This window comes from Podarcis vaucheri, assembly GCF_965113315.1.
Source record: "Podarcis vaucheri genome assembly, chromosome: 12".
NCBI lineage: Eukaryota > Metazoa > Chordata > Lepidosauria > Squamata > Lacertidae > Podarcis > Podarcis vaucheri.
Window position 1 is genome coordinate 5842757 of NC_138750.1, and position 26637 is coordinate 5869393.

At 42.7% G+C, this 26637-nt stretch overlaps 1 protein-coding gene across 7 annotated transcripts in view; it reads right to left on the bottom strand.

The window, feature by feature from the left end:
* Positions 1–26637, bottom strand: part of HECW1 (HECT, C2 and WW domain containing E3 ubiquitin protein ligase 1) — a 202406-nt gene that overhangs the window by 148291 nt on the left and 27478 nt on the right. Inside the window, exon 2 of one of the 7 annotated variants that reach the window (XM_082192703.1) lies at positions 2151–2208. The exons of the other annotated variants lie outside the window; for them this stretch is intronic. Coding sequence (XP_082048829.1) covers positions 2151–2177 — 27 coding nt within the window. The 5' untranslated portion in view covers positions 2178–2208. The remainder of the gene's footprint in view (positions 1–2150; positions 2209–26637) is intronic. 7 annotated transcript variants of the gene reach the window in all.

Sequence of the window (26637 nt, forward strand, 5' to 3'; positions counted from 1 at the left end):
ATTGGCCACTGTTGCAAGAAAGAAGAGGAGGGTTTGCCCTTAAACTGGGGCACCTTTTACACCTATATAGTTTTTTCATTTCTATGTACTTTCAAAAGACCAAACAGACATTCTTTCATTTTAGCGATGATGAGAACAGTGCAAAATTTAGGAAACATATAAATGCAATAATCGTAAAGTGATTTCATGCATTTCTTCAACAATTTGCAGCACTGTTTTCCTCCCTCATACAATTAGCTGTAAACATTTTCTCAACAACAGAAATAACTTTCGAGGTGTTTTTTTAAAAAAACTGTCAAAATAAAAAGCCATATGAAATTAAAGAACATAACAGGAATTTCATATGTACAAAACACATGCAGCGCTTGGAAATCTCTGTATTAGTAGGCAATGAAATTGTTCTGTGATTCAGCAACAAAGTAGAATGGAGTAAGAAGCAAATCCCAAAATACTTTATTTATTTATTTCAGAGACAGAAATAGCACCAGGGAAAACACTGCCACATGTTCTGATTTTGTACAAACACATAGTAATTTAGAAGGACTAAGCTCAGCCAAATTGTGTATATAGGAACAAGAATCTACTGCATGCTCAGCATCTTTAAGATCCTCAAATATATACTACTGAGGTGCTTTATATACTTTAGGTTTCATATGTCGTGCACATGATGATGGCTGATTTATGCGCTGTAATGACTTTGAATCAAGTCAAGGTTAACGATTCTATGAATTAGAGAAATGCCACATGCATGAGTGGCAGGTGCACTATCTGTCTTTGGCTCACTATGAATATGATCAGCTGCAACGCTCAAGCTGCACACTGCTCCTTGTTTAATAAGTGCCATAGCTAGATTTCAAAAATAGAATTTATGGGAAGACACTGAGAAAAGGACATGCATGCAGTGAAGCTAAGTAGACTTTTGAGGATGCCATTTCAAAAGGAACACTTTTTAGGCTTCCGTATAAAGCAGTGGTGAGGAACCACACTCCTGAGGGTCAAATCAAGCAGCCACCCCCCTAGCCTACCTATAGGACTCTTCCCAGGCATCACCCCTCACCCCCTCACTTGCTCTGCACCCTCCTCAAGGGGCTTTGCTGGCTGGAATGCACCCTCAAATAATGTCATTTGCCTCTGTGGAGGGTGAAGGTGGGCAGGCAGGGTAGAAGCCTGTGATTTTTGTGCAAATGGGGTGTAACCTGTTAGCACTGCTCTACCCTCTTTTGATCTTTCGGTGTAAGGGCTACCCGAAAAGCCAATTTAAAATTGGTTAATTGGGCTGCCCTTAGAAAAAGTTGCCTAGGGATTTTTATATGATGTTTCACACACTCTCCCATACACATACATGCACTGATGCAGTTTTAATAATTTATGTATGCAGGGCATGTAATCCCAGAACGCCCCCCCCAATTTAGTGGGAGTAGTATTTTAAATAAGAAGGTAAGAGGTTGAGCATATCTGCACCAGTTATATCACTTCCCTAATGCAGGAGTGCTCTGTGTTCGTGGGGGAAGAACTCACAAATAGCTTAGATATTGGAGGCACATGAATGCTCAGCAATACTAAGCCAAACCATGTCTTAGCATGGATGCTCCCACAGAGGGGACTATGGCTTCTTTGCTCCTCCTCCAGTCCTTCTGGCGCTGTGTTACTGTGAGCTAAGCCACTGGGTCATTGTCTGCTGTGGAAATAAATGCCTCAGCGGGCAGGAAATGCATGTCAAATTCACCACACTTTTGAATTCGTGGCTGGCTTCAAGCTACTATTTAAGTGGTAACCCCCTGCTATAAATTAGGCTTCCTTAACCAGATACACGTCTTACCTAGAAGCCTATTACTGCAAGGTCTTTTGCATGTCCCTTAGATGTTAAAAATGAGTCAAGGACAGAACAAAACCAAAGTTCATCAGGAGTCATTGGGAAACTGCACGGGAACAGACAAAAACCAGGAGAGGGTTCAGTTTGGCCCCTAGGCCCACAGTTCCCCACTCTTGCTTAAGCAGACCCACACTATCTGAATTGGGCAGACCTTTGAACAGTCTTTACCTAGGGCACCTGCAACCAGCCCTGGGCTATGGCACATTCCATTGTGACTGGTTGTGGATTTATAATGGAATGACATGGATGGCTTTTATAATCAGAAAAACACACTGACCTTAACACTACACAGGTGGAGCAGCATAATGACTCCTCAATTGTAAGTGCATCAATTCCTGGGGAAAAGTTCAATGAGGTTAACTCAGTACGTGTTCCAAAGTGACATATTAATACAGAGACATATATTTATGAAAACAGAACATTGTGTTTTGCCCCAAAATATACCTCCTCCATTCCAATGTGTATTCATTTATGTTTGGTGTGTTTTATGTTGCTTTTTATCATTTTCCTGTTAACATATTGCTGTAGACTTGGATGCTAAGCCAATAAAACTTGCACTGTTAAAAACAACAGAAAAGCTTTGAAATAACTTGAAAACATATTGGAAAATGCAGTTAAAAGCTATTCATTTGGTCTAAGAAAATCTTATAACTAAATCAACACTGTTGTAACAATGCCCGAACTGAAAGTACCACCAGAAAAACCTTTTCATTTATATCTATATTCTTAAAGATTTGCAGCTTGATGGATGGTGCAGTCCATTAAACACTAAAAATTAGATGTTTCTAAGCTTCATTGAAGCAAATGGGATTTAGACCTCCCCCCCACCCCCTGCCAGGATTGTACAGTAAACTGCTATTCATAATGTGGCTCAGTGATGGAAACTATCTGCTACAAGGCAATAAAAGGGGAGAGGAATGCTTATCAGCAATTATTAGGAGAAGGTTGTGGAGGCAAGGCCACCGCAGTCAGCAGTGCACAACTGCACAGCTGTTGTGCAAGGAAAGCTGCACCGCCCCCCCCCCCAATTAAGGCAGACTCTGCTCACCTAAGGTCTCAGGTGTATGTTGAAGCCCCACAGAACTTTGGATCTTAGCCATTGTGATGTAGCACACTACAGTAAAATCCATGGAGCTCATTTCAGTGCTTTATATTTTTTGCTATATACTGTAAATAATTCCATTTAGGTACATTCAGTAGATTCTGGAGGAAGCCTGCCTCTATACACACACACACACACACACACACACACACACACACACAGTTCCCCTTGCCCAAACTTCTAAATGCTAGGAAAACTTAAAGACCAGTGAAGAGAAGATTAAAGAATACCATTTATCCTAAAATAGGTGCAACACCCAGACAACGTGTGAGCTGCATTCCAACAACATCTGTAGGACCAGAAATTGGTCAGCGCTGTCTTTGAAAGACAGACTTCTGCAGCATAATTTCACTACCAGTTCAGCTCATTATGGATTCCTGTGTCTAAGCCTCACTGTGAACCTTAATCTGCATTTAAGCTCTGGGCCTACCTGTGATTGCACGTTGCAGGTCTATCTATGTGCTCTTATCATAAACCCTAACTGCCATGCTGAAAAAGGGACTTTCTATGGAATCTTTATTCAAGCCACGTAACCTTTATTGGCATCACATAAGAACATTCAGAATACATTCAGAATAGATAGACCAGTGCAATCTTGACACCACCCCAACGGCACAGTCACCCGCCAAAGGGCAGAAGAGGCGAGCAATCCGCCTCATCTCTGTGGGTTTCCAGCAAGGGCAGGATCCTGTAGCATACTTTGGCGACAAAAAAATCAAATAGAGGAACTTAGCTACTGTGTCTCCCCTGTAATAAGAAGCGCATGACCTCTGTCTCTGGTTTCCATGTTGGAATACATAGATGGTCTTGAAACTGTTGGCAGAGATCATCATACGATTTACATTTAAGGGCCATGTGAGCTGGAGTTTCCACCAGGTGGGTATCGCATGGGCAGATCCTATCTCCTTCTGCCAAACCCGCAAACCTATCCCAAAGGAGGTTAGAAGGATTAGAATTGAACCTAGGCAGCGAAAGGGCCCTTCTTTCTTGCGGATTGAACAAAACTTGTAAATAATTAAGATTAAATTCCTGTGCCCAAGAGAGTCGAAAATAAAAGGGGGAACATGTTTTTCCCGCAGCTGAGATTAGTTCCTGGTGATCTGTGTCCCACAGCCTAGTTTTTTTTTTTTTTATAAAATTTTTATTAGTTTTACAAAAGTTTTTATAACAAACAAACATAAAAGAAAAACAGACAAACAAACAAATATAATTTCAAAATATCCTTTCATAGACTTCTTTCCTCGGACTTCCCCATACCTCCCCTTTCTGCATCCTCATGTCCAAATTTTATAGCAACTTATAAATGTTTTTTCCCATCCTAATTCATCATAGTCCTTTCTTAATCTGATCTTATATTACTGCAACCCTTTCTCTCTGTAAAATCTCGACATTCTAAGCTTCATCAAGTTTATAATAGTTCTTAAGATAAATCTTAAATTTCTTCCAATCTTCTTCCGCAGTCTCCTTTCCCTGGTCACGAATTCTGCTTGTCATTTCCGCCAATGTCATATAGTCAATCACTTTCATCTGCCATTCTTCCAAGGTGGGTAAATCTTGTGTCTTCCAATACTTTGCGATCAGTATTCTTGCTGCTGTTGTTGCATACATGAAAAAGGTTCTATCCTTTTTTGGCACCAATTGGCCGACAATGCCCAAGAGAAAGGCCTCTGGTTTCTTAAGGAAGGTATATTTAAATACCTTTTTCATTTCATTATATATCATCCCACAGCCTAGTTTTTAACATGGTCTTGGCGACTGGGAAAGCCACAGAGCCCAGGAGATCCTCTGAAAGCCCAAGTTGCCATTTCTTTGTTATCCCATCTTTAATAAAACTAGAACAGAAATAAAACTATGGGATGTGTGAATGACTTATGATGACAAGGCAGAAGAGAGTATAAGAAAACAAAGGTGAGGACTGAGGAGAGATGCAGAGTCTGAGAGGATGTAGAGATGAGGGAGAATGAAGTAGAGCAGAAGCAGAAAAGGGATAGGGATGTAACAAGTACAGGGAAGAAAGTGGTTCAGGAGAGGGGGAGTGAAACCTGTTGCAGGAATTGTTGGGTACAGCAAGACACAGGACCGCAAGGGTTAGCCATGGCACCAAAAGAGCAAAAACTGTTGGGGGCCTTCTCTATGTCACGAGACCCTCCGCCTCCTCTTATGCATAGAATATTACCAGGTATATAATGCTTACAAGTTACTGGTTCTAGACTTCCAGGTAAAGATGACACACAGACATTGCACATTTTACTCTCTCCACTAAATTTTTTTTGAACCAAATGTATTTCCCAATATTCAGTCACACAGGGGTGTGTGACCAAGACACAGAACCACAAAAGAAGCTAAAGAGGCTAAAGAGGCGGGGCTACTCAAATGAATACAGCCTTGATTTTCAATGGCTGGGGTCATTAAGAGCTGGTACACCCTTAATGCTAAAAATGTGTACCAGTTTACATTTTTCCATGTAATTAACTGGTTCTCACTCCATTCCAAGCAATAAACTTGGAAGTACTGTTGCACTGAAGTCAAACCTGCCCTCTACCTATGTCACTGGATGGATCAGACCTTTGTAACTATCTTAATTATCTTACGACACAAAATTTCTTGCAATAAACGAGTCCTACTTCAAGCCATCATAATGTGGGGCATCACCTAAGAAATGCATCAAATGCATTTTCTCAATGACAAAGTCCAGTGCAGGAAGATCTGCTTTTGTCCACAAGGCATTTTCCGGAGTGTATGTGCTCTCTGCCTAGGCCAGGGGAAAGCAGACAACAGAGCTCTGGGCTCAGAACCTTTTAGTTCTAAGTGCATTTTTTCTGTACCTATCTCTGGTTGGTGGGTCACAGGGTTCTAGGAAAAACAAAAAAGACCCCGCAACCCTCCCATCGGCCCATCACTGTCCTAGGTTAGGTCCTTCTGTGCATTGACCCAAACGTATAGGAGGGGGAGCTGGACCAAGAGGACTTTCTTTCCTTCTAATTTTGTGTTCTAATCAACTGATTGAGATCCTTGAAAATCTGGGAGAAACCCCTGAGGATTTTTGTGGCCCTGTGAGTACTTAACAAAAATATTTGTAACACATATGGAAACCAAATGTTTAACTAAGATAGGCTATTAATAAATACAATGGAATGTAGTCATAATTATACGCTAATATAAGCAGCTCACTGCAAGTTATAAGCAAGAGAACAGATCAATTTTCTGAATTAAATTCACAGTGTTAAATGCACCTATGTGACAGAAAAACCAACTAGTAATTGTAAAGATGGGAAATTTGGAAAGTTCTAGTCTTTGGGCAATTGATTCAGGGTGTCAACTGATGCTGAGAGTAATAAAAAACAATCACAATATTTGAAGCTGAAAAAGAATCTGACTTGACAAAGCTTTTCTCCTTTAAACAAGCCTACCATTAAGGCCCAAAGTCACGTATTAGAAATGGCTGTGTACTAGGATCTAGGGGGCATCTATGTCCCACACCATCGTTGTCTAGGACTGCAGCTTAAATGCTTCCCTGCTGCATCACTCAAGGACTTGTGGAGGCCAATTAAAGCTGTGCCATTCACAAACAATGTTTCCACTCTCCCAAAAGAAATGCTTTGCCATTTTGTGAAACATTACTTTTTTATAAATAGTTATTTTTAACATCTCTCATATTTTTTCATTCCCACCCCATTGATTTAAAGCAGTGACGGCCAAACCTGGCCCTCCAGCTGTTTTGGGACTACAATTCCCATCATTCCTGACCACAGGTCCTCCTGTTAGCTAGGGATGGTGGGAGTTGTAGTCCCCAAACAGCTGGAGGGCTAAGTTTGGCCATCAGTGATCTAAAGGCACATGAGACTATCACCCTGCTCAGAGCTAAGCAAGGTTCAGTCTGTTCAGCACTTGGGGACCAAGTGACCTGGTGGCTGAATAAAGATGCAGTCACATAGGCTGGGTTGAACTAGAACACTGTGTTTAAGTTGAAACCAATCAAAACACCTGCAACGGAAACAACTACAGTGGTACCTTGGGTTAAGAACATAATTCGTTCCGGAGGTCCGTTCTTAACCTGAAACTGTTCTTAACCTGAGGTAACACTTTAGCTAATGGCGCCTCCCACTGCCACTGTGCCGCCGCCGCCCGATTTCTGTTCTTATCTTGAAGCAATGTTCTTAACCCGAGGTACTATTTCTGGGTTAGCGGAGTCTGTAACCTGAAGCGTCTGTAACCTGAAGCATCTGAAACCTGAGGTACCACTGTATTGGTGTAAGAATGAAACTGCAGCCACTAGGGAAACCAAAACCCTACCAGTTAGAAATGCAGTACAGTGGTACCTTGGGATGCAAATGGGATCCGTTCTGTAGACCCGTTCGCATCCTGAACGCAACGTAAGACACGATGGCGTGTCTGCGCGTGTTGCGTTTTGCCGCTTCCGCGCATGCATGTGACATCATTTTGAGCGTCTGTGCATGCGCGAGCGGCGAAACCCAGAAGTAATGCGCTCCGTTACTTCCAGGTTGCCACGGAGCGCAACTCAAACATGCTCAACCCGAAGCACATTCAACCTGAGGTATGACTGTATCTCCACCTCCAAGCAGATGAGGCAGATTCAGCTCAAAGGCAGATCCTTTCCTGTCCCAGGGCCCCAGGGCCATGGGTATAGCCAGGATTTTTGTTGGGGGGGCAGAACCTCAGTTAGCTATATATTTTTATTTATATTTATTGATTGGGGGGCAGCTGCCCATCCCTGACCCCCCCCTTGGCTATACCCATGCCCAAAGGCCAGAGAGCAAGCCTCGGGGCCCAGTCATCACCCTGAAAGTTACCTAAAGGGAGTCACCTGGTTGAAATTTAAGTTCCACTTTCCATAGCCAACCACCACAAACAGGGGGGTAAATCTCTACAAAACATGAAAAAAGGCTCAGCCCTAGGTATCAACATTTGAAGTATGAAGCCACTGGTTAAGAAACAGCACCACAGGCAATATGAATATGCAAGATAGATAATAATTGGCAAAACAGCTCAGAATGAGTCTCTGATACCATTGGCAGAACTGCAGAATCACAGAATTGTAAAACTGTCGAGTTGGAAGGGATCCCAAGGGTCATCTAGTCCAGGAATGTCCAACACGTCAATCGCGATCAATCAGTCAATCGTGGGATTGATTTTGGTCAATTGGGGGGGGGGGGAGAGAAGCCCTGTACACTCCAACTGGCTCCTCAGATCTGTGTAAACTAATATAAAAATATTTTTCTCACTTGTTTAGTTACTTGTCCATTTAGTAACTATTTAGATCTGTCATGATGATATCTAAACATAACTACTGTATCTGTGAAATAAAGATCCATTTATCTATTTATCTTAAATGACTTTGGAGGGGTGGGAGAAGGGAACGCTTGCTGAAGAATGACAAGGGGAGAGTTTGGTAGATCACTGCCAGTTTTTGATACTGGATAGTAGACCACATGCCTGATCTAGTCCAACCCCCTGCAATGCTGGAATCTCAGCTAAAACATCCCTGACAGGTGGCCATCCAACTTCTGCTTTAAAGCCTCCAAGGAAGGAGAGTCCACCACCTCCCAAAGAAGACCTTTCCACTGTCAGACAGCTCTTACTGTCAGAAACTTCATCCTGATGTTTAGGTGGAATCTCCTTTCTTGTAAGAAAGGAATCCTCTGTGTGTACATGTGATAATTCTCTAAGTTTTTCCTATGAGAAGTAGCAATGTGTATTTGTGAAATAAACCATATTCCACCCAGTCTTCCTTCAGTCTGATAAAGCAGCTGAATTTGGAAGCCTTTGGCGTGCCAGCTGAGACAATAAAAAAGCCTGCCAACTGCCACTAACTTTTATTTAATTCAGGGCTGAGCCGTGTCCTAAAATATAGGACACAGCAATAAGCAAATAAAATTGCTGCATGTATTTCATATATAAAATATTAACAGCTCTAAAACACCACAGACAATAAAAATGAAAGCTCAAAACAGTGGATGCCACTACAACTGAATTTTTATCTACATTTTGGTGAAATCAATCCTAATTACTAGACATCTATGCTATTCAGTGCATTATCTGTGGTATAGAAAATAATTGCAGAGTTGGAAAGATAGAGCCTTTCTATTTTTCTAGCCTTTGTACTATAAAACAATGGTCTGTCACTGAATCAGGCACTATAGTCTCCTTGCTAGCATTATGCTAATTGCTGGACTCCACCCCAGACCTAGCACTGGCCCAACAGCAGCTGGCAACGCTACTGATCCAGCAAAGATCTACAGGGCTGGTTAAAATGTGCCAGTGCCATATAGGGAATAAAATTGGCATGATAATACTATTTGCTATTTTATGTGCATTTGCTCCCAATGTTTCTGGGAGAGGCAAAGAAAAATTACACCAGCCTCAGATAACAGTAATTGGTATGAGTGTTCAGCAAATAGCTGGCTGGCTGGATCCATTCAGTCAATATGTCTTTCAGGGATTATTCTGCTTCAATTCCTGCATTTCAGGGGGTTGGACTAGATGACCCTGGGGGTCCCTTTCAAACCTACAATTCTATGATTCTAAGGGCAGGGTGCTTGTTTAGCTTGCATGAAATACTTATGCCACTACATCTGACCCGCTTCTCTGCAGCTTTACCATTGGGAAGGTTATAGTCACCAAGACCTCCCTTGCTATTATATACAGGTCACACACAAAAAGTTCATGAAAATGATTCCCCAACACCCCAAGGTTTCAGAGCATACTCACATATCACAATAAAAAATTCAAAATGTATACCTGGAAGTACATGAACATTTGCAGAAAGCTTTATTAATTCAGCCAGAATGTTTGCAGACATTCTGTGACATCACAGCAGCTCATTTTACACCTGTGGAGCATAATCTGGAACTCTGACCACCAGGTTTCTGTGACTTCTAGACTGGTATACCACTGGCCAGGAAGAATTCAAGGAACTCTGACTTAACGCCGGAAGGGTGTGCCACTTGGCTAGCTTTCTCCTGATAGTTAGGAAGATGTTTTAAACAAGGGTATGGAAACTACTGGACTGCATCTCTCATCTTCTCTGACCATTGGCCATTTTGGCTGGGGCTGGTGGGAGCTTGAGTCCAGTAACATCTGGAGGACCAGGTTTTTATTTATCGGCTGCCTTTATGAGTTAAAACTCATTTAAGGTGACCAGGACACAGTAACAGATAACACCATTTCCAATCACAATAAAATATATTATAATACAACTGCCATAAAACTCATAATATTAATAAAACCTGCAATAATAAATATATATCTCCACTCCTTTTGTAAAGTATGCTATTTACTCTTGCAGGTGTTAATGTAATTTTTTAAAAGTTGATGTTGACTTTTGTTTTGTTTGTTTCAAGCATTTTATAATGATTTGTTGTGTTTTGTTGTAATTTTACAAGTACTTTAAGAGCCGACTTTTGACTATGAAGTGGGATGCAAATTGTAATTACCATCTTCTTTTAGTTGGCAGATAGTTTACTAATACCTTCAAAAGGTGAAATAAAAAGGCAACAGAAAACGTAACTTTGCCTATTCAACACTCATTTATAGAGGGAGGAATTCAACATTATGCTAAGGTAAATCATTAGCTGAATCCTGACCAATATATAGCCCAAACACCGAATGGTTCACCCTGGGTAGATGTAAGCCTGTAGAAGAGGGTGATCAGGCACTCTCAGCTTTCTAAAAAAGAGCAGGATGTAATTTTTTAAAAAATATCACCAATGCCACTCCATGGCAAAGTAATATGATTTAAATCACTTAAAATAACAACGACAGGACGCTGAGAACATAGCCACTTCTCTGAAGAGGTACTACATTAACTATACAGAATCCATTTTCTGTTCCCTTAGAAATGTTTCTTCTTCTTCTAGGAGATAATTTTACACAACATCACCTAGTTAATCCAGTTTTGAAAACACTGATTGAACCTAATATGGCTTGGAGTACAGAAAATAAATGAAAGTGACTGTCTGGTACCCATCTACTTGTTATTGTCAAAGCATATCTGATGTATCACCAGCCATGTAGCTGTGCATGAAATGCGGACCAAGATGAAAATTAATAAAGACTGGGATGGGTAGTTATGGAGACTGCAGTATCAAACGGATATTTGATACATAACACTAAACCACGTCTTGGAGTTATGTGAAGTCCTTGTACTCTTCACATACAACAATAACCTATCCCCCTTTCCTGCTTGGAAGCAAAGCATACTTTGCCATTTCATCTGAATCGACAAACTATGGTTTATGTTTATCCCCTAAATCAATATCAAAAAGTGGAATTTGCTCCTAGTAGAAGATTTCTGCAGGGTTTGCTGGTTCCGATGGAGGGCAAAATAAGGTTTGCTTCCACCTGGGCCTATATGTGAAATCACAATGCACTTAAAAAAAGAAGCAGCAAAACTCTAATTTCAATCAATTTCACAAAAAACACATAGTCAGTGACAAGAGGAAAATTATCACCCATGGTTGTTGATGTACATTAACTTGATATAAATGAGAAAAGAAGAACACACAGTTAGGCACTTCAGAATAAATTCTCTTAATTAATTTTCCCTGTATGGTGACAGTGATAGTCCTCATTTGTAATCAAACATGGCAGACTAGTTTGTACAAATTAACAGTAGAAGACGTGAAACCAACTTGTGGTTTGGGGGTGCTGCTTTGGTGGCCAGGTTTAAGCTTCAGTGGTACACTTTTTGGAGGGAACTCTGCAGACCTGCAAGCGACCTGAATGCAGCAAATGGAGTTTTGCTTTTTATGAACAGTGATTGGTGTGCTAAGGCCTGACCTGAGGATTGCACTGCTTCAGGTTTGTGAAGGGACCTGACCTTTCTAGAGCCCCCATCTCCCCACATTTGGTGGCAGTGACGCTTTGCGGAGAGGTGGCCAGTGCTGTTCTGCTCCTATAACATGGCAGTGGTTCAGACTCTTACTCCACAGTCCAGAGACGTGGACTTATAAAAAATATTGGGGGGGCCCGGGAAAGCTCGCGAAATGTAAATAAGCTCATGAATATGCAAATAAGCTCATGAATATGCAAATAAAGTGGTGCCGCCCCCTCATGAGCGAATAGGGGAGAGCGTGCTGCTGCCTATTTATCAGCTCCGGAACAGCTGATATGCGGGAAACGTGGGGCTAGAGGCAGGAGCCCCTGCCCCCGGGGATTCCCTAATCTCGCGGGGGACGGCCGGGGCTCTCCGGCTAGGGCGCGCGGCTGGCTGGCTGGCGAGGGAGCAGGTGGGGAGGAGGCGGGGGACGGCGGCGGCGCCCGAGATTATTGGGGGGGCTGAGCCCCCCAAAAAATTTTTTTGAGGGGGCTCAAGCCCCCTCAAGCCCCATGGAGTCGGCGCCTATGCCACAGTCCTCTAAATAGAACTAGTTGTGGGTGATGCTATGTCCAGCCTTGGTCTCGGCCTGCAATCACTTGACGATGTGAGTAAAGCAGGTGAGGTGACTTGAAAGCTCTGTGGAATTTCCTCTATGATGGCTTATGCAAGTCACCACTCAATTATTAATTCACCAACTAATTAATATGCATGCAGTCATGTAGGCACTAGTGATGTTCTGCCAGTATTATAAATCACCATTCAATGAAGATGAGCTTTAATACCTAATGGACATAGAGAAATTTCCAAGCATCATATTAAATTGGGGTAACTCAGGAAACACACTATTGTTTCTCAGGTAAAGGGTGGTGCAAATGTAGAAGAATTAAGAACCATTTTCATTTAAGGTAAATTTATTGGTTCAATCCATGACTATGCATACTTAAGTTTCCATTTGGGGGTGGAGGTGAATTCTCAGGGTAGTACTCTAAGGTACTTTCCCTCGCTCTAAATATAAATGAAAGGGGCCAATATTGCCGTATGTCTTCCATGCCAAGGAGTTACGCTCTACTAGTTATGTAATCCTCCAAATGCAGGCTTGGGTACTTATCTAAAATTAGAGAAATGGTGAACCATGAAAAAAGTAGCAAGCCACCCTTATGTACTGTATAATACAGAATGTCATACAATACTGAGGGGGAAAGACTGGATTAAATTTAGACAATGGAGATAGAGAATGGAGAGGGACAAATCCGATACCTTTGAAGTGATCATCAAGCAAGGACTATGTGTATATGTGGGGTCTAGTGGTTAGTATGATGGACTAACTCTGAGAGCCCAGGGTTCAAATCCCCACTCAGCCATGAAGCTCACTGGGTGATCTCACGCCAATCATGGCCTCTTAGCCTAACCTCTCACAGGGCTCTTGTGCAGATAAAAGGGTGAGGAGGAGAAATATGCATGCCACCTTGAGGTCCTTGGAGGAAAGGTGGGATACAAATGTAAAAATAAATTATGATGATTATAATTGATTAAATGTGTATACTGCTCGTCATCTGAAAATCAAAGACATAAAAAATGAAAATAAAGGGCCTAGGAAACCCTCAGAGCCCCCATTCTCCTTCAGAGGAGGTATGGCAAGTCCCTTGTTCCTTATTAAGGAAGGCTGGGGTATCAGCTCATCACTAGACAGTTCGTTTCTATTTATCATGCACATCCGACCTCACTCCCCATTCCTGTCTTGTGATCGCTGTTACCTGTTTTTCTGCTTGTGATTCAATGTCCTGCATTGCCACTGGGTCCTCCAGATAAAATTACCACCTGATTTCATTCACGGTTCTAGCTAAGTCTCCTCCAAACTCTGCTTTATGGCAGAGGTAAATAGAATCCCCATTACTCTAATCTCTGGTGTGCTGCTCTCTTCCCTCTCGTATTTCCCCCTTTATATACTGGGGAGCGGGTACACTGGATAATCTCATCCAGAATGCACTGTACCTTCTAGCAGTGTGCTTCATGATAAAACATCATATCCAATTACAGTTGTACCTTGGGTTAAGTACTTAATTCGTTCCGGAGGTCTGTTCTTAATCTGAAACTGTTCTTAACCTGAAGCACCACTTTAGCTAATGGGGCCTGCTGCTGCCGCCGCACCGCAAGAGCACGATTTCTGTTCTCATCCTGAAGCAAAGTTCTTAACCTGAGGTAAGATTTCTGGGTTAGTGGAGTCTGTAACCTGAAACGTATGTAACCCGAGGTACCACTGTAATATCGAAGCACAATATTGTGCTTCTCTTTCTGTGCAGTGGGCATTAAAAATCAAAGCTCAGTTTTTTAAAATTACAATAACCTTTAAAGTATCAAACAGAAATTCACACACCAACACTTTATTCTGAACCAAGTTTGGAATTTTCTATGGTTGAAAAAAGCTTGGGCACTTGGATAAATTGAACTGGTTCATATTGATCAGAAAGTGAGACATGTTACAGTCAGCTAAATTTAGCTGCTGACTAGTTTGTAGCTATGGTATCAGAAAAACAAAATTAACCAGTGATGTTCAGACTGTGTACTAGGAAATGCTGGAGTAACTACGTGAAAAAGTAGTATGGACAACAATCTTCTCTAAAAACACAGCTTATTCTACCCATCTTCTCCTGCAGCATCAGGAAAAGAAGGGGTGTGTTCTAGGTAACACTCCCAGATCATGTGGGGTCATAGTGAGGTGCGGCTTCCTCAGCAGATGAAAGCTTTCCCCTGAAGGCTTTTAATAATAATAATAATAATAATAATAATAATAATAATAATTTATTATTTATACCCCGCCCATCTGGCTGGGCTTCCCCAGCCACTCTGGGCGGCTTCCAAAAGAATATTAAAATACTATAATACATCACACATTAAAAGCTTCCCTAAACAGGGCTGCCTTCAGATGTCTTCTAAAAGCCTGGTAGTTGTTGTTCTCTTTGACATCTGGTGGGAGGGCGTTCCACAGGGCGGGCGCCACTACCGAGAAGGCCCTCTGCCTGGTTCCCTGTAACTTGGCTTCTCGCAGTGAGGGAACTGCCAGAAGGCCCTCGGTGCTGGACCTCAGTTTCCGGGCAGAACGATGGGGGTGGAGACGCTCCTTCAGGTATACTGGACCGAGGCCGTTTAGGGCTTTAAAGGTCAGCACCAACACTTTGAATTGTGCTTGGAAACGTACTGGGAGCCAGTGTAGGTCTTTCAGTGTGGTCTCTGCGGCCGCTCCCAGTCACCAGTCTAGCTGCCACATTCTGGATTAGTTGTAGCCCCTTTTTAACCCCTGGACTTCCTCAGCTGGCGTCTCTGATGCTTCTCTTCCACCACCATTGCACTGCCCTCAACTTAAGAGCACAGAATGGAGATGAAACAGGCATTTGTAGTCCTTCCTCTCCTTCTTAGAATATAAATTTATTTCTCCAAATGGTAGTGCCTTGATGACAGATTGATTTATGTACAAACCTTTCATTTCCCTAATACCCTCTGCTACAGCAGATGTTTTGAAAAGAAAAGTTGCAATGCTGGGTTTGCAAAATGTGTTAACTCATTATTATGCTATGGGGAGCAACATCTTCATTTGTGTGGCAGTGGTGGACATTTTGCATCTTTGCCATCACTGTCTGAGAATAACAGATTTTTATTTTATTTTGAAGAAGAAAAACCAAGAATTAATATCTAAACACTGACACAAGTGCCTTTTCCAATGTAATTTTGATATACATGTGTTACTACACAACATACATGCTTCTTTCTGTCTCTTGAGACATTGTATGTGAAGTGGATAAGGAAGTTCCTGTGCTGAGTTTTTGGCTTTACGAAGCCCATTAAAATCCCATCTGAAACAAACAAACAAAAAAGTAAAGATCTCTTCTTACTCTCCAAGCAAAAGCCTCTGTCATCATGGTTTTGGCGGGGCAGGAGGTGCGCGAGGACAGTACATTATGAGACCTGGGAGTATCCTGTGTGAGTGAAGCCAGCAGTGGAGAGGGGGAGCTCTCTTTAAGGTATTCACAGACCTGCCCCCAGAGCAAGCTTGAAGCTGTTCCAGGAAAGAGCATGGCCAGGTTGGGAAGCAAGCTTGGGCCCAGGGGTTCATTCTGGAGATCCTGAATTAAAAGGAGCTCGGGACTTGGAGGACTTGGATAGCTCCAAACGCAGGTCAGACCAGCTTTCCTCCTGTTGAGAAGAGAAGATATTTGGGGATGGGGGCTCAATTCGGATCAGGATAAGGGCAAAGGGTTATGATCACCCTACTCTATGGTCCTAATCCATTTTCTCTTTCCCCCCATCCAACCAACACTGTCTATTTATTTAAAGCTCCATTGGTTAGAATGTGGTGCTGAATAATGCCAAGGTTGCAGGTTTGATCCCTGTATGGGACAGCTGAATATTCCTGCATTGCAGGGTTTGGTTATTATTATTATTATTTTATTTATTGATGATGATGATGATAATAATAATAATAATAATTTATTATTTGTACCCCGCCCATCTGGCTGGGTTTCCCCAGCCACTCTGGGCGGCTTCCACAGAGACCGAAAATACACTAAAATGTCACACATTAAAAACCTCCCTTCAGATGTCTTCTGAATGTCAGGTAGTTGATTGACTGATTGAATTTATATATCGCCCTGTACCCGGAGGTCTCAGGGCAGTTTGACTAGATGATCCTCAGGGCTACTTCCAGCTCTACAATTCAGTTATTCTAAGTGTGCAGGGACAAAGACCACATATAGTTTGGCCCTTCCAATGTGAAAAAGGAAAATGACCTGCCCTCAGAGAAACCTCCTCCTGTGCTTGTGTGTCAGCAGCTGCTCTGGGCATTCCTCCAGAAGGGAAGAAGGCAAGCACAGACTCAACTAGAACTATAATGGGCACACTCATCAGCCTTTATTTGTTTTAATTCTTCATGTTGCACAGTTGGGGAATTGCTTTCTTAACATAATGTGAGAACAGATTATATTTAAAACTAAGAGACCAAAAGCAATAAATATAAAGTATATTTCTGGTGTGGAACATTTAAAATCCTCAATGTCACTTGCTGTTTGTTAGTTTGTTTTTCATAATCAATTTGGATACACTACTAGGGCACTCTTGCTGATCCCTGGCAACATGTTACGATTTCAAATTTTAAAGATATATATTTTATAGCTCCTGAATGGACGGAGAGAAACCCAGGGCTGTGACACATTGAGATTTAAGGCAAAGATGCAATGAGCAGTCTCCCTTGAAACTAGACATGTTTTTAATGTTGCTGTATGATCAAATCACACATGATGCACAGATGTTACAGAATTACCCACTCCCAGCAAAAGACGACTGGAAGGAAGGAATGAAGGAAGGAAGGAAGGAAGGAAGAGCAAAGTAGTGATGCAGCGTGCAGCCTATTCTGTTGGCGACTGCTTCAGGCTCACTGGAGCCTTGAACTTATTTCTTTCAGCACTCGGGCAGGTCTCTTTCAGTTCACAAGAGTGATCCCACAATAAAAACAAGTCATTTATATTCCACCAAGCGTCTGCTTCTTTAAATACAGCTTTTACATAATGTATGCAATACCAAAATCATATTCAAGTGCAATACAGGATGTCTCAAAGCCAAAGTCCATCCAAATATTCCTCAGTTCAATAAAGAGAAAAGAATTTCTACAAGTATACTTGTTGCTAAAGGATAATCCACAGGTTGGAAAAAACCTGTCCACAAGCCCCCGGGAGTGTTATAGCTTTGTTCTCAATCACTCAAAGTGCAGTGGCAGTGGCCCAGTTGTGTGACATCCTAAGCAGGACTCCAGCGACGAGATCACCAGATGCAAATCTCTGTGTTGAATGTTTTTCTCCCGTAAGCCCACAATGGAATGCTGAATTATACAGCTCTAATTAATAAAGCTATATTTAAAGAAACAGATACTGGGTGGAATATAAATGGCTTATTTTTATAGCTGGTCTTTGAGAAGTTCTATATAATTGCATACAGAGTTGTGTGAGCTGTGGGACAAATACAATGGAGCATGTACATCTACAAATCCGAAAACTATTTTTTAGTTTTCCAATCACTCCTTTGATTTGAACTTGGACAGCTTTACAGCACAGGAATTGCTATTTTGGTAATGCTCACTGAAGAAAAAATGAATGAAACCTGTCCCGGTAAGCTTAGAGAGGCATCACTAGGAGCTTACATGCTGAAGGTTTCTCCTTATATTTGTTTCTATTGATACATGCAAATGCTCTACTGAGTCTTTTCAACATTTACTACAATTGGCAGTACTCAAAAATACTGTAGCGTTTTTGTGCCATCTTATGCTGATGTGCCTGTTAGCGTGGCTGGTAAGGCATACAAATAGAAACCTTTGATTGCACAAACACAAGCGAATAAGATAATTACAATCTGGCTCTGGGGAAAGCAAATGACAGCATTTGCAGTCCCAGTTTGAGTTTGTTCCCAAAGCAGTCAGTGGCATATTAAAAGAAATTAAAACTAAGGTACTATAATCCTTTACAAAATTGTAAAAAGTTATTTGTAGTTCATTTTTCACCTTGAAAATTTTTCATTTCCTTACATTCTCACACAATGTAATATGTCCTTCCAAACTCCATTTTCTGTCTGTTTACATTGGAGAAGTTCCTTTAGCTTTAATGGTACAACTCTTCAGGGTGGGTTTTTTTTTAACCTCTTGAATTGCTGCCTTTTGTTTAAACCGCAGTCTCTGTGCAATGCAATCACAATTGCAAGTTCAAACTATGATTACTACCATGTAGAGGACTGCATGGTTAAAAACCTCTTCACACAGATTTCCTAACATTTATTCTCAAAAGCAGAACCGTCATGGATTTATTAAATATGAATAAAACCTGGCACACTCTGAGCATGTTTCCTGCTCCTGGGCATCCTGGATTGTCCATCTTGCAGAATGAGATATGGAGCACGGTGCACCTGATATTGTCCATGTCCATTGATGATGAACCTTTCAGGTATGCTTCACAAGGTTCAACATTTCAGCATATGTTCCCAATCATATGAAACACTGTTTTTGTGGCCACAAAGTATCTGTTGCATTCAGAATGAAAAACAGATTCACGGCAGCCTTGCTGCTAGGCAGTTTGTGTCAGTTCTTCAGAGTACGCTCAACTGCCACAAAACAATGTTGTGATGTGCAGAAGGAGTGAAAAACAAGTAGCACTATGCTGAGTATTAAAGTGGATTAAAAATTCCTGGATAGAAAGAACTTCATGCTAAAAATATGTCTCATTATCCAGCTTCTTTTTCATACAGACCTTAAAATGAAAATGCTAATATTCCTAGGAAGCCGAGATAAATTAAGGCAGCAACTCTGCGGCTGCTTGCCAATTATAAGCCATCAACAGCATCCCCTTCTCCCATTTTTTGAAGTATTTAGAGCTACCTGCAGTTCTGTTTATCTTAGATATTTATTTTTTTACATTTACATCCTGCCCAAGTGGACTTAAAACAGTCCTGAGAGTTTTTCTTTAACCAAAAGTAAATATTAAGCAGTCTTTAAAATATGTAGCATCAGTCCTACCAATTTGTCAGCTGAGTTTAAAGTCTATATTTGAAATGGAAGGTGCTCTTTGCATCGCATTCCTCCATTCAGTGCTGTCTGTAATCTGTTCCAGCATGTCAGTTAAAGAACCAACAACATTTAGCAAGACCACAGCCTAATATTTCTTTGTATTTTGCACTAGTTTGTGCTTAAATTACCATCTTTATGACTGAAGTGTATCACAACTGCTCTGAGGTTACCACGTGTTCAAGTTGTTGCCATAGTGACAATTATCAGTAGGTGTAAAAAGCAGTACACATTCTCCTCCTAGCCTTAGAGCCAAGAAGAGCCACCTGAAGTATAAGAAGCCAGGTGTTCCAAGATCCCTTATACTGTGCAGATAATGCACAGTAGGTAAGAGACATGCTGGATAGCAGAAGAGCCAAAGGCCCAGCTGGCCAACCAGATGCCTGTGTGAAGCCCACAAGCAGGAGGACTGCAAAGAGACAAGGGGAAGCTATGCCACAAGAGGCAACAGAGGTACCAGGGAATCTGGCAAGACTTCATTGACCCTCGTCAAAGATAAACCACTCACTTTTCACTGCCTCCTTGCCCCTTTCACCGCTACCCAAAGCTATCATAACAGATACATTTTCATCCCTCTCATTGGGAAAAGAAATCTGGGAAAAACTGGGGAGGGAATTAGACTGGAGAGGAAGCAGGTAGGCGCCATTGGTGAAGTTTGCCTGACTTTGCAATTTGCACTGCATTGCTTCTTGCCCAGTGGAACCCTGTTTCAAATGCTCTTAAAGTAAGTTGCAGAGTCCCCATTGCTTTCCATTAGGGGAAACAAAAGGTACATGCATGAAATCAGCTGGTGAAGGCAGTGGCGTAGCGTGGGTTGTCAGCACCCGGGGCAAGGCAAGTAATTTGCACCCTCTAACCCGTGGATTTGCGCCCCCTAACCCTAACCCCCAGATGTTGCGCCCGGTGCGGCCGTCCCCCCCTGCACCTCCCACGCTACGCCATTGGGTGAAGGGAAGCTGTCCCCCCTCCCCGAAAAGACCCTGTTGCCCCAAGGGTCCATGACAAGGATGGTCTCCCATCCTCTAGTCCCTTTTGTGAATGCACTGTGATTCCCCTCCCCAATATAAAACAATGGCGACAGAGTCTTCAGTGGTTTGCATCCAGGGACAGAAAGAGTATCTGCACAGGTATGGTGGGGGAGGGGAGCCTGCTTCCCCACCAGGGGCACTTGGGGCAAGAGGGTCCCTCTTGGGCTCCATCCAAATCACTGATTTAGGGGCTACAGACTTTCTTTCTTTGCATGTTTAAGAACTTCACTGAAATAAATCATTTTCCAGAATAATCTGGGGGAAATTGAAAGAACGAAATCTGAATTAATTAAAATATGAAAGCTTTGCAAAAGAAATTACAAAAAAATAAAAAATAAAAAGTGAGGTGAGCATTCTTCCAGAGCTAATTGCTTTTGTTGCTTAGCCAAAACCAGAGTGTCATCCTTTGGGAGAAAGTAAAAAATCAACTATAGCAACCACAGATTTTGCCAATTTAATTTCCAAACTTTTTGTCTTTCTTTTTCTTTTCTTTTCTTTATTTCTCTCTCTCTCTCTCTCTCTCTCTCTCTCTCTCTTTCTTTCTTTCTTTCTTTTTTGCTCTAGCACTTTATAATGGGGCAAGGTGCACATTTCCTCAACATCATCCTGTAAATCAGGAGCAATAATAATCATTGCCAGATGAATCTTTATCTGGATTTGGAAAGACTCTTTTCTTGAGCTAGTGAAATTGTGTATCATAAAGTTTGAGAATTGCTGCTTTAGATGTGATTTTATTGCTGACAAACAGCATACTATCCTCCAGGGAGTGTTATCATCTTTCTAACTGGCTGTTTTCCAAAACACGCACCAATGATATCTCTCTGGGGTATTATTAACTTTTGGGGAGGATCCCCATGGCTAAAAGAAAACATTTTGAGAACATTTTCAAAACCTAATGGCTAAAATCAATACCAGCTCCAGCTGGCTACAGCACAGCTCAAGGGCATGGATACTCTAGTTAGAGGGCATCCATTTCATTTCTAAAGCCCTCCAGAAGACTCCTTCCTCCCCACAAACCTGTGAAAATGAGACTCATGAGCAAGACAAATCAGTGCTGAATTTCTACTTCATACTGTATTAATACTAGCACTCTGACAAACAGGCCACGAGATCCTCCAGCCCCTCTCCTCTTTTTCACAAATTCCTCCACCCCCCTACCCCCATCCCCACCTGTCTCATGAGTCTTAACAGAAATTTATATTGGGACCTATGTTGACCATGGTTAATGCCAAGTAGCAGTCCTTCTTGCCTGGCACACGAAACCAGGGCTACCTAACCCTGGGTAGATTCACAACAGTTAACGTAGGCTCCAGTATAACAAATGCAGTTAAGGCTAGTAGGAAAAATGGCGGGGGGGGGGGATTTGTGCCGGAGGGTGGGGGTGGAAGGTGCTCAGGAACCAATTGCCTCCATCTTGTTCTGTTTTTCCAGCATCCTATGGACATTTGGTTGGTTGCTAGAGGAAAGAGTGTGCTGAGCATATGGAGCCGTGGTGCGATCCAACATTTTTGCCTCAGTGAGTTACTTTTTATGCTAGCGCTATTGAAGGGTAAAAGTGCAACATCCATTGTTTTATTCTGTAACAACGAATGGCTTTTTGTGGAAAGCTCCAAAGAAAAATCACATCAAAAATACAAGATCAACATTACAGATATTCCCTTTGGTATATTACAGCCATTGAAAATGCAGACAGGAACTCCATATGGTAAATAGATTAAGAAAGGGTTATGTACAGGGTTACTGTTGTACATACAGATAAGGAAAGAAGAAAGGAGAGAGAACTGAGAAACAGAAGTTTGGGTTACTGAACATTTATAGAACATAATTTTAAAAAATTAAAAAATTCCAGTAGCACCTTAGAGACCAACTAAGTTTGTTCTAGGTACAGTGGTGCCCCGCAAGACGAATGCCTCGCAATACAAAAAACTCGCTAGACGAAAGTTTTTTCCGTTCGCGATTTGCCTCGCAAGACGAATTTCCCCTATGGGCTTGCTTCGCAAGACGAAAACGTCTCGCGACTTTTTTTCTTTGACTAAAAACAAAGACATGTTTTGTTTATAAAGTTAATTTATTTTCCCTTAAATTTTTGAACTGCTCTTTACAGTATGTGTGACTTTAAAGAGCAGTTAATAAACTGTTGTTGTACCAAATTTGGCTTTGTTTGGACTTTTTTTGACCATAGGAACGCATTAATTGATTTTCAATGCATTCCTATGGGATTTCGTGCTTCGCAAGACGAAAAATTCGCTAGACGACAAAAATTGCGGAACGAATTAATTTCGTCTAGCGGGGCACCACTGTATAAGCTTTCATGTGCATTCACACTTCTTCAGAAAGCTTATACCCAGAACAAACTTAGTTGGTCTCTAAGGTGCTATGGGACAATTTTTTAAAATTTTTATTTTTTTCAACTGCGTCAGACCAACACGGCTACCTACTTGAATTTATAGAATCACTAAATTAGACTGACTTCACTTGCAAAGCAGGTTAAACCAGGCATAGGCAAACTCGGCCTTCCAGATGTTTTGGGACTACAACTACCACCATCCCTAGCTGACAGGACCCGTGGTCTGGGATGATGGGAGTTGTAGTTCCAAAACATCTGGAGGGCCAAGTTTGCCTATGCCTGGGTTAAACAGTGGCAGGCCCAGTCACACTCAGATTAGACTAAGGATCCAACCCAATGCCCTTTTCCACCAGCAAGTTGTGAGAATTGCCATGAGGTAGGCAAAACCACCACACCAGCCCAATTTGTCTGCAGGCAAATTCTTCCTTGGCCCCAAATACGGCAACCGAGTGCAATGGAAGGAGATTTACCTTTCTTTTCTTCTGGATCAAAGTATCAGGACACCCCAGTAAAGGGGTCCCAAGGGGAAGGATTCTGTCTGTATGCCCAGACAGGGGCAATGGGCCCTAGAACTCGCCAAATGGCATCCTGGAGGGGTTGCCTGAATTTGATGTGCCTCATATGGGAATCTTTATCTTAGGATTGACCCTGATGAAGTAATCAGCCAGCAATCTTGCTGATTGATTCAGGATACGTAGCCAATGCCTACTGACATCTGTAATCAATAAACTTGTGGCCATTTTGGATCCCAAAATGTTGTCATGTCATTTATTGCTTCCGGTGCCTCCACCGCAGCGACCTCAGCTGCCCACACAAAGGTCGGGTAGGAGCAGACACCCTGTGGCAGCATAGCAGCTATTAAAAAGAGATTAATTACTGGAACATATTGATGAGAAAACTCACTTTACTATCTTCTAGAGCAAGGCAATGTTGGGTTTTCAACATTGTGGTGTATCGCTGGTGTGGGGAGCAGGGGAGCTACCTTGCCCACCTCCCCACCCCCCATGGACCAAGCGGCAGTGGCCAAGTGCACAAAAACTGCCAGGCTCTGTGCGTTTGACTGCCTTCACCTTTGCCCGTGCGAGTGTGCTCTTTCCTCCAGTGGGGGGCCGTTTCCCAGGAGGAATGATGCAGCCCACCCTTCCGGGCAAAGTCTGCAAAGCACAGGGTGCAAAGCCAACCTATCCATGCCTTGCAGAGGGGGGCTGCTGGAGGCTGCTGGTGAGTGCTGGGCCTGCCAGCAGCATCAAATAGCCCCTACACGGCCTGGCTGCCTTCCACTGGGAGGGGGGGCTCCCTCTTTCTGGGAGGAAAGGCGCAGCACACCCTCCCAGAGAAGGCAGCCAGGAGGGGTCAGGCTGTCTCCTACTCCCATGCAAGCAGGAGCAGTGTCAAGGCTCTCTCAGCTGGGGAGGGGGAGCACTTTAATGGAGCCCCCATCCTGCCACTGGCTTGTGCAAGTCGGTGGTGGGTTGGGGGCTCCGTAAAAGTGCTTGGCTGAGGTGAGGGTAGCAGCGCACTCCTCAGCCAAGCAATTTAAAGAAGCAGAGGAAGGAACAAGCTGTATTGGCACCTCATAGATTCAGCTTGATTCTCCCCCTGCTGGGGCAGAGCGCCATGGCGGTTTCACCATCTGTATATTGCTGGTGAAATCACCATCGCTTTTGTCCCTCTGCCTCCAGCTCCTGGCTGGTTTGTTTCTCCCTCAGCACACTGGGCACTGGAGGCAGAGGGACTCAAGAGCAGTGATGGTTTCACCAGCGATACACCGCTGAGTGAAGCTGTCATTGCAGTCTGCCCCCACATATACTGATATATCGCCCAGGCCTACTATCTTCTTGGAGATTCTGCCGTCTCACAACACATGGAAACACTGAATCACAGCTTTCGTTCCAACAGATCTATTGACAACTTCTTGGTCTGTAACACTCAACCCACATGAAACGTCAACACAGAGAAGAGCAGCAATTACAGAAAAAGAAAAAAAGGAAACAAGCAAAGAATGGGGAGTGTATTATTCTTCCAGCGCACTCAGTGCATGAACAGAATAGCAAACTTAACTGTGCAGTTGTATAGTAATTGGCATGTTCAGGTATCAATCATAAACAAAAATTGGGCATTTGAACTGCACTGGCATTTATATGAACATAAAAAAGCTGTTTCATAGTCAGGCTATTTTTTCACCTGGCCCAGCACAATCTCCAACACTTCTTCCCTGTCCTGTCACCTCACATCCTTTCAGCTGGAGGTTATTTGGCTTGAAGCTAAAGACATTTATTATCAAGCAAAGGAGGATTATCTGCTCTTCTGTGCAACGTACCATAATCACTCTTACATATTTTTTTCAATTTCATCATGGCACCACCTGTACTGCATGCAAAGCCACTCTCCTTCACAGAAGGGCAGGCTTGCGTGCTGGCCTTGCACTCTCCCACTTAGCGGGGGCATGTCGAGTCCCCCATGTCACTGGGGAGTCCCGGCCCGCATCACAGCTGCAGGCAGCCAATGCGGTTGGCTGGGGGGCGTGGTTTGCCGCATTTAAGTGGCCGCACAGCCAGGAACTCTTCCTTCAGCTTCCTGCTCCCGCGGATCTCCCACCCTTTCTTCTTGTGTTCGACACCTTGACCTTGCTATGGACCTTGGTTGGTTGCCTGTTGAGGGGGGCTGGTAGCTAATCGTCACAACTTTGTAAGGTTTGGAGATTAGGCATTGGAAAAGCTTGGTGGACGGGAGTAAGGGTATTCCATTAAGGGAATCTGGGGGTCATGGTTCCTGTGCAAAGCCTGGGTAGAGGCTAGGGCCATGGCCTGACCTCTCCAGCGACCCTGAGGGGAGCTCTGAGTTGATGTGCATCAGCAGGGCTCCCCCAGCTGGTGGTTAATCCTCAAGAGACTCTCTGCATGGGGGGCAGGAGTCAGATATAGTCGGTTTGGGTCCAATGCCTAAGCCAATACCACTCACATTCTGTAACCAATAAAGTTGTGGCCTGTATTAGCTCATTAACCTAAAATACTGGTGTCCACGTGTTTTATTCATCAAATGGGGTGGGGGTGGGGCCTTGACGAGCAACAGTGAAAGCAAGGTGAGCTGGGGCTTCATTCAAAGAGGGTGGAGGGTGGAGCTACAGACAGAACGCGGCCACCTCTCTCTAAGGAGCTCTTTGGTGATGAATACTTGGCAGTCAGGAAGAGATGCTGGGTGAGCAAACACATTTCATGAACTGGCAGGCATGTTATGCAATGTTCAGCTGTGCAAGTGAACACATGTACAGGCATATAGAAGTGAGTGAACAGGATAACAAAAAATGCCAGTTTGTTATTTTGGACTTGTTCCCAGGGAGGAACCTGGATACATATCATAAAACTCAACAGAAGCTGGAGAAACTACCTTTCCATGTTTTTCTAACATGGAAACGTGTAGATATCTCACCTCACCAATGGCATATTTAACTAATCTTGAAGAAACATAACAGCTTTCACCCTGGCTCGTTGCAAGGCTCTCTCTCCCCTCAGCCACCCAGAAGGTCATTTCAGGAAGACAACCTTATGAGGAGAGAAAATGTCCCTGTGGCTCTGAGCGTATACATAGAAACAATTGAACATGGTTTTTTCCCCCATTGCCAGTATTATACAAATATACATGTTTATTCTGCCAATAATACACAAATTTCCAGGACACATAGACCAATTCTATATCTCTTTATTTTTTTAAAAAAATGATATTTATTAAGTTTAAGAATTACAGAAAAAAGAAGAAAAGAAAACAACAAAAAATTGGCAAAACATACATTACAATGCATAAAAGGAAAAGCATAAAAAACAATACAGTGGTGCCCCGCAAGACGAACGCCTCAC